We start from the raw sequence: 19,455 nt of genomic DNA, 5'->3' as shown, positions 1-19,455 counted from the left end.
GTTAGGGATGAAAGCGCTCCAATGAATGTTGAGGATGGAGCGGAGACAACGCTGGTGGAAGCGTTCTAGGAGCCGTAGGTGATGCCGGTAGAGGACCCATGATTCGGAGCCGAACTGGAGTGTGGGTATGACAACAGCTCTGTATACGCTTATCTTTGTGAGGTTTTTCAGTTGGTTGTTTTTCCAGACTCTTTTGTGTAGTCTTCCAAAGGCGCTATTTGCCTTGGCAAATTATTTGTAAAATTTGTAAAATTAATTTTTGACGATTATTGGATTGTATGTTATGTTTTTTCTATCTTTAAATAAAGTTTGAAAATAAAATAAAACAACTGGAAGCCATAAATGTTTTAAGTTTTCAAAATTTACATTGGACTTGAACTTTCAAGGCAGCAAAATATTTCCCTGTGTCAGTGATCTGACACTATGTTTATTCAATAGTATTTAAAAATCCACACATTTAAATAAAAATTCTAGTCAGGTTTTGGGACTGTTACAGCCAATAAAGTAAATAACATCTTCATCCTTGTCATTCACAACTTAATTTGCTATGTCACATTGCAGCAAATAAACAGATCAAAAATATTCAACAAATCTCAATTCCCTGATGAATCCAAATTCATTAAGCTTCTGGAGATGTATCATAGTTGTGACACAAGTGTTGTCTGTTTGACTACTCCTTGGTAGAAACTTTTTTTTAAATGTTTCTCTTTCTTTGTTCAATGTAATCTAGTATTTTGTAAAATTCTACATAGTGAAGATGGGATCGGCGCACCATTAACACATTGAGCTGCACATGTGGATATTGTTCTTGGCGACTGCTGTCTGAAATGCAATTTTAGTACCCTCAGTGTTAGTCCTTGCAAACTTAAAGGAACATTTAAAAAAGTTTCTCCCTTTGGTTTTACAGCATGGCAAAACCTTGCAAAGATTGCCAATATACTCTTGAAAGAGAAAAGTTTCACTTTGAAATGCAGCAGAAAATGATTTCAGTCTGAAAGGGGCAAGTGTTGATTACTATTCTTTGCATACTTCAGTTCATACAGACTCATATTCATGTTGCCAGTCAATGTACTTCTGACCAAGACCCTTCGCAGACGGCTTGGTGTGAATTATCACATCGAGAACATCATTTGTAGATATAGTTTCTAGATGAAAAATGGGCAGACTGCTTTTTCCTTGATATAAAAAGAAACAACGTTTTATATATATTTTTTTAGAACAGCAGGTATAAATCACAAGTACTTTCCACTTGCCTAAATACATTTATTTACAGCATCAAATAAAAATGGGTCATCCCATGCCTTTTGACCTTTTAGTTTACTACATATCTTATTGCAATGGCCATCAGATGAATTCCTGGGTTAAAATTGTATCAGATTGGTTTGTCCCAAACACAATCAGGAATTCCAGATCCATCACCAATTCCTAATCTCCATCTTCAATTTAGCACAAAGTCTAAGGACCAAATTTCTTTGTACAGTTAGTCAGATAAATATCAGGCTCAAGTGTATTGCAGGAAGACACAAATTAAATAACAAGCTACTAGTCTTTTTTCTTTTGAAGAATTTATCAATACAATTCGGCACATAATTAGATTACACTTTGAATCACTTTGTTGTATGCATCTGAAATTCTCCCCATGAAATTTACTTCAACATACCTGATTGATGATTTTCTAATGCATCAAAGATTTTTCTCACAGGTCGCATGGCTGCCTCTTTGCAAACCAACTTGAGGTCAGAACCAGAATAGCCATCAGTTTCCTGTTGGAGGTAGTGAATTATGGAAGTATGATTCCAAGAATGTAACTGATCTTTTTTTTGTTAAATCCAAACTCACTGGGCTGCCACTTTTTGAGCATCATTCAAATGATCTATTGGTCCAATTTAACTAACACAATATAGATTGGGGAGCATTTTGACAAAAACCCATGCCTGACAGTTTAGATTAAAAAATAGATAAATGGAAAATGAAATCATAAAAATTGTAATGGGGAAACACAGTAATAATGAAAGCATCATGCCATGATTTGATCAATGTTCAGAAATGTTTTGAGTTTAAGTTCAGATTCAAATTTATTGTCATATGTACCAAGATGCAGTGATAAAGTTTGTTTTGTGAGCATTCCATCCAGATATCTCAGACAATAGTTCAGCAACTAAGACACTGTACAAAAGTACAGTTTGCAGAAATAGAGATCAGATGGTCCAGAGCAAGGGCAGATAATTTTGCTAATGTGTGGTTCATTCAGGAGTAAGATAGCAGCAGGAAAGAAACTGTCTTTGAATCTGGTGGTGGGTGATCTCACACTTTTTAACCTCCATGAATGTGGGCACTCATATCGCTGCTGTTCCTCCCACTGTAAATATCAGGATGCCAATAGGTTTTAGTGATATTTGCTACTAATGGGGGAAGGTTGTGGGTTCAAGTATCACTACAGAAAATGAAGCACAAAAATGTAAAGGGAAAATGTTACAGTGAGAGGTGCCACCTTCCAGGTGAGGCATCTCCTCTCTCACTTGGAACTGCCACTGGTGCGGAGCTGCAGGGAGTGAGGGAGCAGAGATGCAGGATCCCGTAGGGTCCACCCACCCAGTTGACTGCTGTCAGCTCTACATTGGTTTTGAACGGTTCATTGAGGAAGCCAACGGTGGTTTTAATTGAAATCCCGTGACCCCAGGTCTGAATCCAAGATGGCAGCACCTATTACTCATTAGCAGACTCGAGGGAAGTGGAGGTCTGGAGCTGGGCACCAGAGGAGGGGAAGATCACGAACCTTCTGAAAGAAAGAAACAGAGGAAACGGTAGCGGACCAGTGAGGGGTTCCGCAGATGAAAGACCTTGCATGCGGTAAGCTGTTGGTGACTTGAGGGAAAGAATCCATGGAAGCTGTGGGCTGCTTTCAGGAGACTCACGCCGGGCTGCAGACTGCCTTGAACTGGCTGGAGGGGTGCCAGGTATTGGAACTGGGATGCAAAGAGGTGCCTGTAGCAGGCTGCACTAAAGGAAAACACAGGCACAATACTGTTTGGGGCAACACAGCTTTATTCCACGAGAGGGAGAGAGAGAGAGAGAGAGAGAGAGAGAGAGAGAGAGAGAGAGAGAGAGAGAGAGCACACGGTTGGGACCTCAGTTTTATACCATGGGCCCTCTGGGTCCACTTGGTGGTCAGATGTCATTAGGCCGGGTGCCGTGTCTCTAGGCCACCTGTTGGCTGAGTAATGTACCGCAGCGTATCATCACAGCACCAATGGCGTTGAAGGGTTCCAGACCTTGATGGAGGTTCAAATCTGTAGTTCGGGTTGCCACTGGTTTGGACTGAACTCTGTGGGGCTGCAGAAGTGCTGGGGGCAAATCTGCGGACACTGGGTGAATCTGGGAGGACTCTCTTTTGCTCCTCTCTCTCTCTGACTGGAAGTCAGATTGTAAGAGGTGCTTAGACATTCCTACTGGTGGTGAATCTGTTTGCCTTGCAGCTGGCAAAAAGAAATTTCATGTAACATGACAAGGTTTTAGTACTATGACAATAAATTGAATCTTGAAAAGATCCCATGGCACCATGTTGAAGAAAATCCTGAAAACCTGTTTTTTTTTTTGGCTTATGCTCATTGCTAATCAACAGTGTATAAATAGATTGGAGCCATAAGAGACTTTGGATGTTGAAATCTAGAGGAAAAAAAACAAACAGCTGGAGGAATTCAGTGGGTCAGATAGCATCAACTAATTGCCTGGCTGAGGTCCTTATGCACTACATAAATAAATGATCTGGTCATCATTTTGCTCCCTGAATATTTTTTATGCATAAATTTTATGCCATGATTCCAAATTACAACAGTGAACATACTTCAGAAGTATTTTGGGATAACATCGGTCCATGAACTATTTTCATTACAGATTTCTAGTATCTACAGTGTCTTTAGTTAATCTACCTTCCTCCTCCTTGTCCTCAGCCTTTCTGATTCACCTTTTTAAGATTTCATCTCATTTGTCAATATTTTCTAGTGCTTTTGAACTTTTGGTTATTTTATTGCCTTGTTTTAGTCTTTTGTTTAGTACCACTTAATTATAACATTTTTCTCTCTCAGTTTAATGTTAAAGGATAAAAAGTAGATACCCTTACAAAGTGTACCCTTTTTCTTCATTCTATTCTTTTTCTTTTGTGTCTCAATTTTTCAGTTCAGTTAGTTTCTTCAATTTCTAGATTTTCTTGGGAGGGTGTTATAAATTAAATATTTTTCAAGATTACCATCGTCATCAAGCAACCATAGCCTCAAAACAAGCAGCAAAGACCAGTCTGCAGGTTTAATTTTCCAAACTTGTGTTCCAAAAGCTAAACAACTTCAGTATAAACTTTGGGTTAAATTTATCCTGTCTGTGCAAAAGGAGACAGGAAAGGGAGACACTGAGCTGGGGGGCAATTGGTGGGAGGGAGGAGTGGACAAGGGAGTCATAGATGGAGAGGTCCCTGGGGAAGGCGGAGAGGGGAATATGTGTCTAGTGGTGGGATCACATAGTAGTGGAGAATGTGTTGGATGCAGAGGCTGGTGGGGTGGTAGGTGAAGTCAAGAGGAATGCTGTCCTTGCTGAGGCGGGGTGGAGGGAGCCAGGGCAGATGTGCAGGTAATGGAGGATATGCGGGTGAATGCTGAGTTAATGGTAGTAGAGGGAAAGCCACATTGTTTGAAGAAGGAAGACATCACTGATGATCTGGCATGGAAGTCCTCATCCTGGATGCAGATGCAACAGAGATGGAGGAATTGAGAGGATGGAATGGAATCCTTACAGGGGACAGGGTGGGAAGAGGTGTAGTCAACATAGCTGTGGGAGTTGGTGGGTTTGTAGAAGAAATAACCTCTTCACATCTTTGTCCTGCCCTTTTCTCATCCTGCACAGTGTATATCAATAGGAATACAAATAATCAATATGAACAAAATCACATCGTATCAATAACCCATATAATAATAAAACACAGTTAATTACCATATTTGATGGCATATAAGATCCACTAGCATAAAGGACACCCCCCCCCCCCAATTTCTAGCATGAAACTTTAGGAAAAATTAGTTTTAATGTATTAACAGATAAAACTTGGACAGAACATAAAACTAGGTCATCATTTAATAATAATACTGCAGTAATTAACAAAAGAAAAACTTTAATAAGAGAACATTAAAACAAGTAACGATCATAAACAAAAACACAATAAAACATCAATGTTCTATAACAAAGACTTTAATCGTCTTCAGACAACGCTGGTGAAAGCGTTCTAGGAGCCGCAGGTGATGCCGGTAGAGGACCCATGATTCGGAGCCGAACAGGAGTGTGGGTATGACTCCGCTCCATCCTCAACATTCATTGGAGCGCTTTCATCCCTAACGTCGAAGTACTCGAGATGGCAGAGGTCGACAGCATCGAGTCCACGCTGCTGAAGATCCAGATGCGCTGGGTGGGTCACGTCTCCAGAATGGAGGACCATCGCCTTCCCAAGATCGTGTTATATGGCGAGCTCTCCACTGGCCACCGTGACAGAGGTGCACCAAAGAAAAGGTACAAGGACTGCCTAAAGAAATCTCTTGGTGCCTGCCACATTGACCACCGCCAGTGGGCTGATATCGCCTCAAACCGTTCATCTTGGCACCTCACAGTTTGGCGGGCAGCAACCTCCTTTGAAGAAGACCGCAGAGCCCACCTCACTGACAAAAGGCAAAGGAGGAAAAACCCAACACCCAACCCCAACCAACCAATTTTCCCCTGCAACCGCTGCAACTGTGTCTGCCTGTCCCGCATCGGACTTGTCAGCCACAAACGAGCCTGCAGCTGACGTGGACATTTACCCCCTCCATAAATCTTCGTCCGCGAAGCCAAGTCAAGAAAAAGAAAATCGTCTTCACTGCCTGAACATTCATCACTGTCAAAGCCCAAAAACTCAGCATCACGGTCTCCAAATAATGTATCGTCCTCAGTGCCATCAAGGGCATCATTAATTCCGCACTTCTTAAAAGCCTTAACAACAATCCGTGTCCCAAGAAGTCTTCACCCAGTCACACACCTGTGTAATGGTGGGACATTTCACTCTTCCTGCTCATGTTAGTGCATGGTCCTTTTCTCCCATCTATTTATTCCAGTATTCCCTCGTGCTAGTTTTAAACAGCTTATTTATACACAAATCTAAAGGTTGCAATTGACCACCAGGAATTACAGCCATCTGGGTTTTCAATTTGCAAACTTTTTTTTAAAAGACTTCAGTAAATATGTCCTGAACTGATCCCAGACCAGAAGTGCAGGTAAGAGTCCACCGGGACACCTTTGCCATATTTTCTGCAACCATGATTTGATTCCAGCTTCATCCATTCAGCCTTTTGGATAAACAGGAACAAATACACCACGTGGGTCCTTTTCTTTGGGGTGAATATTTCTTCTAAATATTACAAACGGTGGCAGTTTTGTACCATCGGCACAACAGGGCAGAACTACGGTATAGTGTGTCTTTTCATGACCAGTGGTTTTTACTATGGCAGTTTAGGTTCTTTAACACTCACAGTTTTGTTGGATGGTTCATTGAATGTTACTGGAATTTCATCATGTTCCCTATTTGCCTCAGTTGAAAACAAGTTACAAACTTATGAAATTCTAATATTTTGTCTTCATAATCTGCTGGCATTTTCTGTGCAATCGAGGTTTTTGTGTGTATTGATAAACAGTGCCATTTCATGAACCGGTAACACCAACCTTCTGTTCCAGTCAAATCTTTATGCTTTTGCTCTTCTCCTAAGCTCCTGGGCTGGTGCAATATCATCTTGGTAGAAATGGATTTCCCTGCTCCTCTTTCAATTAGCACCTAGTTTTTTTTAAACTCCTCCTCAAGTTGTGGCCAACGTGGGTCTGGACAATGAAGGTTACATTTACTCTTTTTAGCACCCTCTAACCATTTTTCTGGCTTTTTCCATTCACGTACCATTTTGCTGTAGGCGGTGCTCCAAAGACTTTAGCTGCCACTCTATAACCGTGCTCCTTAGAATATGTTACAACTTTTAGTTTGTATGCAATAATGTAGCTTGAGCACTTTCCTCCAGTTGCCATCTTGCGGATGAAAGCCTCCACTACCGTGCTCAAAATGGTGGCTCCAAAATATCACCTTTGTGTATAAGGGGTGGTTTTTGAGGTGATTATTTTTAGAGGAAAAAGTGGGGTGTTATATACTGTCAAATACGGTATGTTTATACAATGCAATACTCACACGTCCTAATAAGCAATAATCCAGTTCAGTCCGAAGCTCTACACCACCACTATTACTCAAAGGAGGCAGCCAGTGCAAGATCATTGCCTGCCGTGCTTCTTTTGAAGGAAGACCTACCAATATTCGTTTTTCAAGTCGCCGCAACATTGCATGGTCCAATTCCCTGAAAAAAGTTGATAAACATCAGTGTATAAAAGGCATTCAGGTGTTTCCGATAGTCTGCTGCAATGGCTTTAAAATTAGGAGCATGTGAAGAATCCCCTTCAACCTCCTGGCACAACTTCACCAGAAACCTTGCAGAAACTGTGTGTGGCTATTCACATCTTACAGAATGTAAAGTTTACATACTTAAAAGCTTCCCTTTGACACCATTGTCCTGTCCTTTTTTCTTGACGCAAGCAATTCTATGTTCATTAACAAAAATTTGAGATATGGAATAAATTTCATTTACGGACCATATAGGGAAAAATATTAAATAAATAAACACAATTTATTCTTCTTATTTGCACTTCTTGATGCGACTTTCTGCTACAATAAATTACAATATGGACCATTTTCTATGAATGAATATCCTCCCACCCCCCCCTCCTCCACCCCCACACCACTTATAATAGAGGTTGCCTGTAGGATGGAATTTCATCACAGAATGGAATCTGCTTAATTCCTAAAGGATAGATTTAAAATTAGTTTCCTGTTCAGCATTTATTGCTCTTTCAGGACAGGCAATGTTAGCATTCATTTCAAGAGGACGAGAATATAAAACAAAGATATAATGATGAGCAGTTTTTGGACCCATATCTGAGGAAGGATATTTTGGCATTGGAGAGGGTCCAGAAGAGGTATATGAGAATGATTTTGGGGATTACAGGGTTAATGTATGAGGAGTATTTGATAGCTCTGGGCCTGCACTCACTGGAGTTTAGAAGGATGAGGGAGGATCCCATTGAAACACACCGAATATTGAAATGACTGGATAGGGAGGATGTGGAGAAGATGTCACAGATTCAGAATAAAAGAATCTTATTAGAACAGAAATGAGCAGAAATATCTTTAGCCAGAGGGTGATGAATCTGTTTCCCCAGTCATTTGTGGAACCAAGTCACTGGGTATATTTAAAACAGATGTTGATCTTCATTAATAAGGAAGTCCTAGGCTTGGTGAGAAGGTAGGAAAATGGAGTTAAAAGAAATACATCAGCCACAGTTAGAATGATGGAACAGACTCGTTGGGCCAAATTGCCTCATTCTACTCTTATCCCTTATTGTCTTATGGACATTTAAATCAGGGACAACTTCACAGTTTAATCCAAATAAATGTGTCCTAATACTGCAATTAACTGTTTGTGAAAGTTTATAAAATCTTCCTTTAGACAGCAGATAATAAGACCAAAGTATGAGGATTTATAAAAATAATAAATTGGAAAAAGACATGTAGAAACTGCCCTCAATGAACTTCTATACTTTAAATTCTTCCTCCTTTATGTCAACATCCGAATCATCACCTTTACATAAGGCCGCATTTCAGTGTCAAATAGAATTTACTCTTTCCTTTGTTCTCTTCTTTCTTCCTGGAGTTTTCTTTAATCTTACTTGCCATGTATTTCCATGTAAATGACTTTTCCTTCCTAATTTCCTGTAAGTGGTCACCCCTATAGCTGTTCTTCTGTAAGCTTTCTGCAGTTTTATGCTCTTGGAATTGGTTCTTGGACTGAGCTGCTTTGTATCTTCCTCAATATCCAAGAGTGGGTTGGGTGGGGGAGGAGGAAGGCACCTAGATTTGAAATGTTCTTCTCAAGGAAATATTTAACCTGAGCCTCCACTGTCTTTATCAGCAAAGCCTGCTGCAACAATGCCTTCACTAAATCATAATTTAATAAAACTAACCTTACCCTCACTTTTAGCTTTTATTCTTGATTAACCTTTGTCCTTTTCTATTACTGAGCTGAATCTAATGGAATTAGTTTGCTGGCTCAAAAAATAACCTAGCCCATTTCAACCATCCCCATTAGCCTAGCTTCCTTCCATTAATCCAAATAACCATAACTATATAACCACTTACAGCACAGAACAGGCCAGTTCGGCCCTACTAATCCATGCTGTAGCAAATCCCCACCCTCCTAGTCCCACTGACCAGCACCCGGTCCATACCCCTCTAGTCCCCTCCTATTCATGTAACGATCCAGTCTTTCCTTAAATGTAACCAATGATCCCGCCTCAACCACGTCTGCCGGAAGCTCATTCCCCATCCCCACCACCCTCTGCGTAAAGAAATTTCCCCTCATGTTCCCCTTATAATTTTCCCCCTTCAATCTTAAACCATGTCCTCTAGTTTGAATCTCCCCCTTTCTTAATTGAAAAAGCCTATCCACATTTACTCTATCTGTCCCTTTTAAAATCTTAAACACCTCGATCAAGTCCCCCCTCAATCTTCTACGCTCCAGAGAAAAAAGCCCCAGTCTGCACAACCTTTCCTTGTAACTCAGACCCTGAAATCCTGTCAACATTCTCATGAAATCTAGACTCTTTCTCTCTTGTTAGCTTTCCTGAGTAAGTATTAAAAAAATTACTGCAGCAGTGGGAAGACAATGGCACTTGTTAAGTTTTCAGTTATGTTCTGGCAACAAAAAGGAACAGTCAGCTAATATTCCAGTTTTTGAACTCTTCATTATATTTTTGAAGTATCATGTACAATCAGAACGAACTAAGGAAGGAATTTAAAGCAAAAGGTCATATCAGTTTTGGGATAAAAATATAAATTAAATTCTCACCAAGGCAAGTTAGAAGCTGCCAAAACAAAGACAAGATCATCAGAACGAGCCAAACCATCCATTTGAACCAAGAGTTCAGTTTTCATCCGTCGGCTTCCTTCATGTTCTCCTCTACAATGATAGACTGAAATAAGTTCATTGGAGACATTTTGTATTATTTATTATTTTCTGGTTAAATTATTTTTATTAATTTTCCTCTTCAAATTTTCATCCAATTATACCAGTTGCAAAGGGGCGGCACAGTTAGGTTAGCAGTTAGTGCAACACCGTTGCAGCGCCAGTGATCAGGGTTTGAATCCCCTGCTGTCTGTAACGAGTTTGTATGTTCTCTCCGTGACTGCATAGGTTTTCTCCGGGGGGATTTCGGTTTCTTCAAACCATTCAAAATGTACCGCGGGTGGTCGGTTAATTGGGTGTAATAGGGCGGGTCAGGATCATGAGCCAAAAGGGCCTGTTACCCTGCTGTATATCTAAATTCAAATAAATTTAAAATGTAAAACTTACTTCTGCTAACACTATGTAACTCTGATTTTTCTGTTTCTAAGCCATTACTGTTCAGTTATTTTCTTTCAGAGTGGCGTTTATAAAAATAGAAGTGATTGAAGTCAAAATAAAGACTGGTCGTTCATACAAGAAAAAAAATTCTTCTTAGTTCAAAGGAATGGCACAATGTAAATTGACAGACTGATTAGATATTCCAGCAGGAGAAGACAATTTCAGGGTCCCCCGTGTACTTGTCCACATCTGTTTCAGGCCAGTGTTAGTGAACACAGACAAATGTAAATTTAAGAGTCGTGTTTTATTTCCAAAGAAATAATAATCAACAGGGATAAAAATAGACTGCTGGAAGAATTCAGCAGGTCAGGCCGCATCTGTGGAGGCAAGTGCTTCAGGTTGAGACCATGCATCAAGACAGAGTGTAGAGGGTAGATAACCAATAATATAGAGGTTAGAGAGGTGAACAGAGGCAGTTCGGTAATAGGTAGAATCAGATGAATAGGGAAGAATATGATGGGCAGATAGCCAAGTGGTGGAATGGGTTGTTTAGACATAGGCTGGCAGGTGAAGGTAGAAATAGACAAGAAAAAGAAGCCTTCAATTTATACGCTTCTATGTAATGTTTACCAGTCTCCACAGATGTTGTTTGGTCCACTGAGTTCTTCAAGCAGTTTGTTTTTGGTCCAGATGACTATATCTACAGTCTATTGTATCTCAGTTCAAAAGGATAGATGGGATAGCTTGGTTAAAGTCAGAACACCAAACTTATTAAAGAAGCTAGATGCTAGAATAAAAGCAAGAGGATTGGTCCTTTGCAAATATAATTCAAGAGATATTTTTGCCAGGCTTATCTTGAAATGTTGGACTGTTTCTGAAGGTAACATTCCACATCTAAATATATGATGAAGTGTCATTGATTCTTTATCATTCTGAAAGTCAGATGTAATTGTCCCTCGTCCTTCTCACTTCCTGAAAATACATATTCAGATATGGACTCACCCAGTTAGCCCTACACTCAACTAGACTACCAATTCTATATCAAACTCAAGCCTGCTAGGAGCAGATGAGAGCAGGGTACCCAATGTGTAGTGCCATCTTCCAAGACAGGTGTGTACACAAATTCATTCTTCCCTCGTACAATTAAAGCATGGAATAATCCTCACCCTTCCATACTCACACATCCAGACCCAATTAAACTAATACAGTTCTCCTTCAAAATTCTCCTCCTTATCAAAAGAATAGAAAATTGTTTTTCGGGAAATAAATTATTATCTTTTGAACAAATGAAGTACAAATATGGTATAACTCACGGTACAATGTTGGCATACCACCAACTGAAAACCTACTTGAAGGACAAATTGGGAAGCAGGCTGAGGTTACCAGAAGGAAGCACAATAATAATTTAAAAATTTATAACAAAGATGTACATCAAACTGCAAGAGAAAGAGAATGAGGAAACAAGCTGTAAACCCAAACAAAAGTGGGAACAAGATCTAAACATAAAGATAAAGAATGAAACATGGGAAAAGCTATGCTATGGAACTATGAGAAATAAAAAAAACACGAGGTTACAATATAATTGGTTACATAGGCTATATTTCATGCCCCAACAGTTAAATAAATGGGACCCAACAGTATCAGACAGATGTTTTCGCTATAAGAAGGAAACAGGAACAATTTTGGCATGTGAGAAAGTGGAAAAGTTTTGGGAAGATCTAAATCAGGTATTAAATAAAATCAAAAAAAAATAACATAGCAAAAAATCCAGAGATCTTTCTTCTAAATAATATAAGAAGTAAAGAACTTGGCCTCGATTTGGATGAAGCACAAAAAAAATTTATTATGATAGCCTTAGCTGTAGCAAAAAAATGTATAATGTCAACCTGGAAATCGGAAGAGAGCCTGAGAGTACAGCAATGGTACATAGAAATGAATAAATGTATTCCATTGGAAAAAATAACATATAATTTAAGAAATAACATTACAGTATTCAAACAAATTTGGGAACCGTACATGGAACACAACGGAGAAGTCCTACCGCGGACCTCCACCACCTAAAATGACAGAATGAGAAGACGAAATGAACTGACCCAGTGTGTAAAAGTAGATGACACAATTTTCTTGTTTATTTTCATTGTGTGATGACATTGTTTAATGGGTTTAATGTATCGTACATGTTGAACATTTAGTGGGTGGGGAGGGGGGTGGGAAGGAGGGAGGGAAGGGAGGGGGGAAAGGGGAGAAAATGACACTATGTATATTCAAGAGGGAAACATTTATGTGTAATTTGGTCAATATGGTTCACAGTGTGAAAAATTTAAAAAAATTTAAAAAATCTCCTCCTTAAGCACATCCTTCCCCAGCCTCAGTTTAAATTCTGTAAGAAATATTTTGGAGGATCAAGAACCAAGAATCCTGGAATATCTGGACAACAAGGACACCCACATCAGATATTGATTATGGTTCTGCCTTCATCACAATAGTACCAAACAACTGATCCTCAAAGTATGTGAGATTTGGTCTCACCACCTCTCTCTGCAATTGGATCCATGATGTTCTATCCTGTAGGATACAATCAGTGAGGAATGGTGTCAGCCTTGCCTCCACAATCATCCTCAGCTCTGAATGTGCACTTGGTGCTCTACTATATTTCTTGTGCACAGCACCACAATTCCATCTTTATATTTGTGGATGATACCACTGCCATAAACAAAATCTCTAACAAGGATGAGCCAGAGTATAGAAGAGAGAAAGAGGGACTTGAATAGCGTCACCTTAATGACAGCAACACAAAGGAGCTACTTACAGACTTTCAGAAAATGGGTGGAGCTCACTTCTTGGTCCGCATCAATAATGCTGAGGTGGAGATAGTAGACAATTTCAAGTTCCTAGGGGTAAACATTTCTAGTAACAGTCCAAGTCTACCCATGTTAATGCATTGGCGAAGAAAGCACACCATTCCTCTACTTCCTCAGAACCAGAGATGGATAGGCTCTTGATGAACCAGGGCATCAAAAGTGATGGGGAGAAGGCTGGACAATGGGAGCTGAGTAGGAATGGATCAACTCATGATTGAATGGTGGGGTGGACTCAATGGGCTAAATAGCCTATTACTGTTTCTATGTCTTGTGGTCTTATGAATTTTTTTTGTGACACCAGAATCCCTTTACAACTCCGACAGATGCACCATTGAAAGCAATCTATCAGGATATATCAATGCATAGTGAGGGAATTGCTTTTTTTTGGAATATTTTATTTAAAATCACCACATATATCATGGTTATAACAATTAATACATTATAAACCACAATATTACAGAGTTTACAAATATATGTTGATTAATATATAATAAAGAAAAAACCCTTTGAAAAACCTCCAACTAATCCCTTACTAACCTAAAACCTAAATCTTGAATACATAATAGCATAGCTATATAATATTGATTTGGCTTGCTTTGGAGGATGCTCAAGGATCTCAAAGAAAACATTTTTCAAACAAAGCCCTTACTCATTTTCAGGGAAAACTTCACTGGTCTGGAGGATTCAAAGAAACTATTTATAATTTTAATCCCATTATTTGAGCATATGGGCTCCAAACTTGTAAAAATATAGAATATTTACCCCTCAAAATATATGTAATTTTTTTCTAAAGGGATACAATTTGAATCTCTGTATCCCATCTTCCTAATGTTAATGAAACATCTGATTTCCAGGTAACAGCAATACATTTCCTTGCTATTACCAAAACTAATTTAACAAATTTCAATTGAAAATCTGGTAAAGATAGATTAGGAGTTATATTCTCAAAATTTCCCATAAACAATCATTCAGGAGTTCATGGAAAAACAACACCCGTAATTCATTGTAAAAACTTACTAATGGAAATCCAAAAAGGTTTAACCTTTAAACAAGACCATGTAGAATGAACACTTCTAAAACATTGATCCAATGTATCCGATCTCCATCTATTCAACTTCTAAGGTGTAATATACAATTGATGTAAAAAGTTATAATGAAGTAATCTATAGCTTACATTAATTGTATTAGACATAACTTCTTTACATAAATCTTGCCAAACCTATTGATCTATTGAGATATTTAAATCTTGTTCCCATCTTTCTTTTGATTTTTCTTGTAACATCATACATGCTATTGACAATTTTTTTTAAAAATAGCCATTCCATCAACAATTAACTGTTCTAAATCTGTAGGATCTTTAATCATATCAGATCCTAATTTCTCTCTTAAACAAGCTCTTAATTGAAAATAACAAAAAAGGAATATCATACTAAATTTTTAATTGATCAAATAACATTAGCCTATCATTATCATAACGATCTCCTAATTTAAAAATTCTTTTATCATTTCAAATATTAAAAAAAGGATTATCTTTTAAAAAAATTAAAAGAGGGTTAATCAATGGTGTTTTTAATGATAAAAGATTTCCATCAATTTCTAATTTAATTTTATTCCAAATATTAAGCAAATATTTCAATATTGGAGTGCCTCTATCAATTGTCATCAACCTCAGTTTATTTATAAATAAATTCTTCAGGTATAGTTTCTCTAATCTTATTTAATTCAATTTCCACCCATGATGGTTTAATTTTCCCAAATATAGAAACAAGAAATGTTAATTGCGCTGCTTTATAATAATTCTTAAAATTAGGAAGTTGTAATCCTCCTAATTTGTATTTCCATGTTAATTTTTCTCATGATTTTCTTGCCATTTTCCCTTTCAAAAGTAATTTCCTAACTTATTTAATTAGATCCTAAAAAAAATTGAGTTATCAAAATAGGTAAAGTCTGAAATAAATATTGAATTCTTGGAAAAATATTCATTTTAATACAATTGACTCTTCCAATTCAAGTAAATAGGTAAATTACCCACTTTTTAAAATCTTCATCTATTTTCTTAAATAATGGAATATAATTTAATTTGTATACATTTTTCAAATTATTATCAGTATGTATACCTAAATATTTAATCTTACCCATCCATTTAAATTGAGCGAATTTTTGACATTGTGAATAAACCCCCAAACCAATTCTATTACTTCACTTTTATCCCAATTTATTTTATATTCTAAAAATTTTCCATATTCTAACAACTGCTTATAAAGTCTATGTAATGATAATGGTGGTTGAGACATCATCTGCGAATAAACTGATTTATTACAAATCTTTTCAATTGTTGATCAATACGAATCCTTTGTGCAAGGGGTTCCATACTCAAAGCAAACAAAGCTGGAGATAAAGGACATCCCCTCGATCTGGTTAAGTTAAATGACTGGGATATCTATCCATTAGTTATTACTTTAGCTTTAGGATTTTTATACAGAGCTTTAATGGAATTTATAAACTTCAGTCCAAAACCAAACTTACTCAAAACATTCAATAAAAAATCCATTTCTAACCTATCAAAAGCTTTTTCTGCATTCAAAGCCACTGCTATATTTAAGTCCTTTTTCTTTTGTGCTAAATGAATTATACTTAATAACCTGACTATATTTACCAAAGTTTGTCTATTTTTAACAAAACCTGTTTGATTCATATTTATTAATTCAGGAAGATAATCATTAATTCTGTTTGCTAATACTTCTATAGTTTTATAATCAACATTTAAAACAATGATATAGATCTATATAAAGCTGGTTTTAATGGATCTCTAACTTTTTTAGGAATAACCGTAATTATTTCTGTTTAAAAAACATTCTGGAAGATTGTGCGATTTAAAGGCTTGTTCTATTACCTTCATAAGTAAAGGAATAATTAAATCTTTAAATTCTTTACAAAATTCAACTGGAACCCCATCTTCTCGTGAAGATTTATTATTTTGTAAACAATTAAGTGCATTATAGACCTCTTGTTCAATGAAGACTATCTAAGTCATTTTTACCTATCTCAGTTAACCTTGGTAATATCATTTGTGACAGATAGTCATCTATAACTGCTTCATCATGCAATGATTCAGATGTATATAATTTTTCATAAAATTCCAAGGTTTATTTTTTTCTTGTGGGTTAAATGTCACTTCATTATTGTTCTGTTGTATTTCATTAATGTTCTAGAAGTTTGTTCTGCTTTTTATGGCCAGGCTAACACTTTATGAGATCATTCTCCTAATTCATAATATTTCTGTTTAGACTGTAATATCATTTTATCTGTTTTATATGTAAGCATTATATTATATTGTAATTTCTTATTAGTTAAACTTATATATTTATTCTCTGAAGGCAATTTTTGAATTACTTTTTCAAACACATTTCTTTTTTTAATTTATCTATACCTATATCTTTATCTATATATTTCTTTTTAATTTTTGAAGTATAGATTATAATTTTCCTCGTAAATAAGCTTTTAATTCATCCCAGATAATAACTTATTTTCTATCGAATGTAGATTTGTATCACAAAAGAATTTTCCCTTTGCAACAATAAAGATTTTAATCTCCGTCTATACACTGAGTCTGTTTTTCAGAATATTCCAATTCAATCAGCAGTGGAGAATGATCAGATAATATTCTTGTTTTATATGCAATATTCAAAACTGTTGATTGATTTTGAGCCGAAAGCAATAAAAAAAATCAATTCTAGAATATGTATCAAATCTATTAGAATAAAAAGAATAATCTCTCTCTTTAGGCTGTATCCGCCATCTATCAATTAAGTTTAAAGCCTTCATTCAATATAACAATGTTTTAGCTGCTTTAGAGTTACCTGTTGTTCTTGATTATTTATCTAATAAAGGATCTAAAGAAAAATTAAAATCTCCTCCTACCTAAAATATTTTCATGAACATCTGCTAAATTCAAAAAAGTATCTTGTATAAATTTCTCATTATCTTTATTTGGTGCATATATATTTAACAGAGTCCATTCCTCTGAAAATATTTGACAATTTATTATTATATATTTACCAGCCAGATCTGTAATCACATTTTGAATTTTAACTGTCAATTTTTCTTAAATAAAATCACCACTCTTCTAGCTTTAGAATTAAATGAAGAAAAAAACTTCCTAATCTATCCAATCTCTTTTTAATTTTATATGTTCTTTTTCAGTTAAATGAGTCTCTTGTAAAAAAAGTGATATCTACGCCCAATTTCTTAACATAAGACAAGATTTTCTTTCTTTTCATTTTCCCATTAATCCCATTAATATTAAAACATAATCTTAACTACTTTATTCATTTTCCTTATTTAAAAATGTTACAAAGTTCCTTTCCGTCACTCCATTCCAGGAAGAATTCCACAAATTAATTTGGTCCTGAACTTCGTATGCAATCCAAAAACATCAAAGTTATTCAAAACAAGTACATCATAATTAATTACTAAAAAGAAAGGTAAAACAAAAATCTCTTCCCAAGTGGTAGAAAAACTGGCGCTACCACCCTCCATTTTAAAAACTGGCGCTACCACCCTCCATTTTAAAAACTGGCGCTACCACCCTCCATTTTAAAAACTGGCGCTACTGCCCTCCATTTTAAAAACTGGCGCTACCACCCTCCATTTTACGAGTCATGGACAAACCACGAAAACACATGTGGCCACCAGAAATCAAACACATCCCCTGACCCCCCCCCGCCCCCCACCCACGGGAAAAAAATCTTTTTATCTAACCAACAATTCCATCCAATATAAGAATTCTTCATCCATCAAGGAGAAGAAAAAAGAGAAAAGAAAAGGAGGATAACACCCCCTCTCTTAATACATCAAATTCATTGCAACAAATCTGTGCCATCTGTTACTTGAATTTTAGACAGATTCTTAGCATAATCTGTTGATCTGGTACAAACATTTTTAAAGTAGCTGGATAATGCAAGACAAATCCATAACCTTTATCATATAAAACTTTCTTAGCCAGATTAAATTCACTGTTCTTCTTCAATAGATTTTGACTCAAATCTGAATATTTAAAAAAACATCCCTTTCATAACTCAAAGCTATGTATTGTCTAGCTCTTCTCATCACTAGACCAAGAAGCCTCTCTCTATCCTGGTACAGGTACACGATTCATTATCCGGACATCTAAAATCTGGAAAGCTCCAAAATCCGGTAAGTGGGGAGAGAGGCAGCTGGGCAGCCACGCTTGGTGGAGGCGGCCAGCGCTTGGGGGAGGCAGCCAAGGGACCGGCGCTTGGGTAGGCGGCTGAGGGACAGCACTTGGGGGAGGTGGTCGGTGCTTGGGAGAGGCAGCCGAAGAACCGGCACTTGGGGAGTCGGCCGAGGGACTGGCGCTTGGGGGAGGCGGCCGGCACTTGAAGGAGGCAGCCGGGTGGCCGAGGGACCGGCGTTTGGGGGAGACGGCCAGGCAACTAGAAGGGGGTGGGGGTGGATATGGCAGCACAATTCGGCTGGGCTTTCCGAAATCTGGAAAAATCAGAAATTCAGAACACCCTGTCGTCCAAGGGTTCCGGATAAAGGATCGTGTACCTGTAGTTAAAAAATCAACCAGGATAGATTAGGGTCTCTGGCTTGGACCCGGTTTTGGACTCAAAGCTCTATGAGCTCTCCCAATTAAAATCTTATCCGCAAAATGTTCCTCTCCAAATATCTTCTGTCTCAATTCTTAAAAAAAAATTAATCACATCTTGTCCTTCCTTGCCTTCAGACATTCCCACAATTTTAACATTATTTCTTCTGCCTTTAGCTGAAATGTTGAGAAGTGATAATGAGATTGAGGGCTTTAAGATACATGATGAAGAACATAAAATGTCTTTTTGCAGATGACGTAATATCTTACAAACCCTGAAAGCTCATTACAAAAAGTACATGATCAATTGGCAGAGTATCGGTTAGTATCAGGTTATAAAGTAAATATTGATAAAAGTGAAGTGATGCCAATGATCGAGACAGATTATGTTCAAGTTAAGAAAGGGATAAAATTTAAATGGCAGATTGGTGCGATTAAATATGTTGATAATTTATTTACATTAAACTACATACCTTTATTG

At 37.2% G+C, this 19,455-nt stretch overlaps 1 protein-coding gene across 4 annotated transcripts in view; it reads right to left on the bottom strand.

Moving 5' to 3' along the window:
* Window positions 1-343: 343 nt before the first annotated feature.
* The window catches only part of katnal2 (katanin p60 subunit A-like 2), a 91,179-nt gene continuing 72,067 nt past the window's right edge, over window positions 344-19,455 (bottom strand). For 3 of the 4 annotated variants that reach the window (XM_069923828.1, XM_069923830.1, XM_069923831.1), the window contains exons 13-16: window positions 10,005-10,115; window positions 7,238-7,400; window positions 1,661-1,763; window positions 344-1,175 (exon numbers count right to left, since the gene is read on the bottom strand). In XM_069923828.1, coding sequence (XP_069779929.1) covers window positions 1,036-1,175; window positions 1,661-1,763; window positions 7,238-7,400; window positions 10,005-10,115 — 517 coding nt within the window. In that variant the 3' untranslated portion in view covers window positions 344-1,035. The remainder of the gene's footprint in view (window positions 1,176-1,660; window positions 1,764-7,237; window positions 7,401-10,004; window positions 10,116-19,455) is intronic. The other variant, XM_069923829.1, reaches the window with a different exon arrangement.

Source organism: Narcine bancroftii, chromosome 3 (genome assembly GCF_036971445.1).
Source record: "Narcine bancroftii isolate sNarBan1 chromosome 3, sNarBan1.hap1, whole genome shotgun sequence".
NCBI lineage: Eukaryota > Metazoa > Chordata > Chondrichthyes > Torpediniformes > Narcinidae > Narcine > Narcine bancroftii.
Note: the sequence above shows the minus strand (reverse complement) of the source record. Positions and strands in the feature narration are given on the sequence as shown.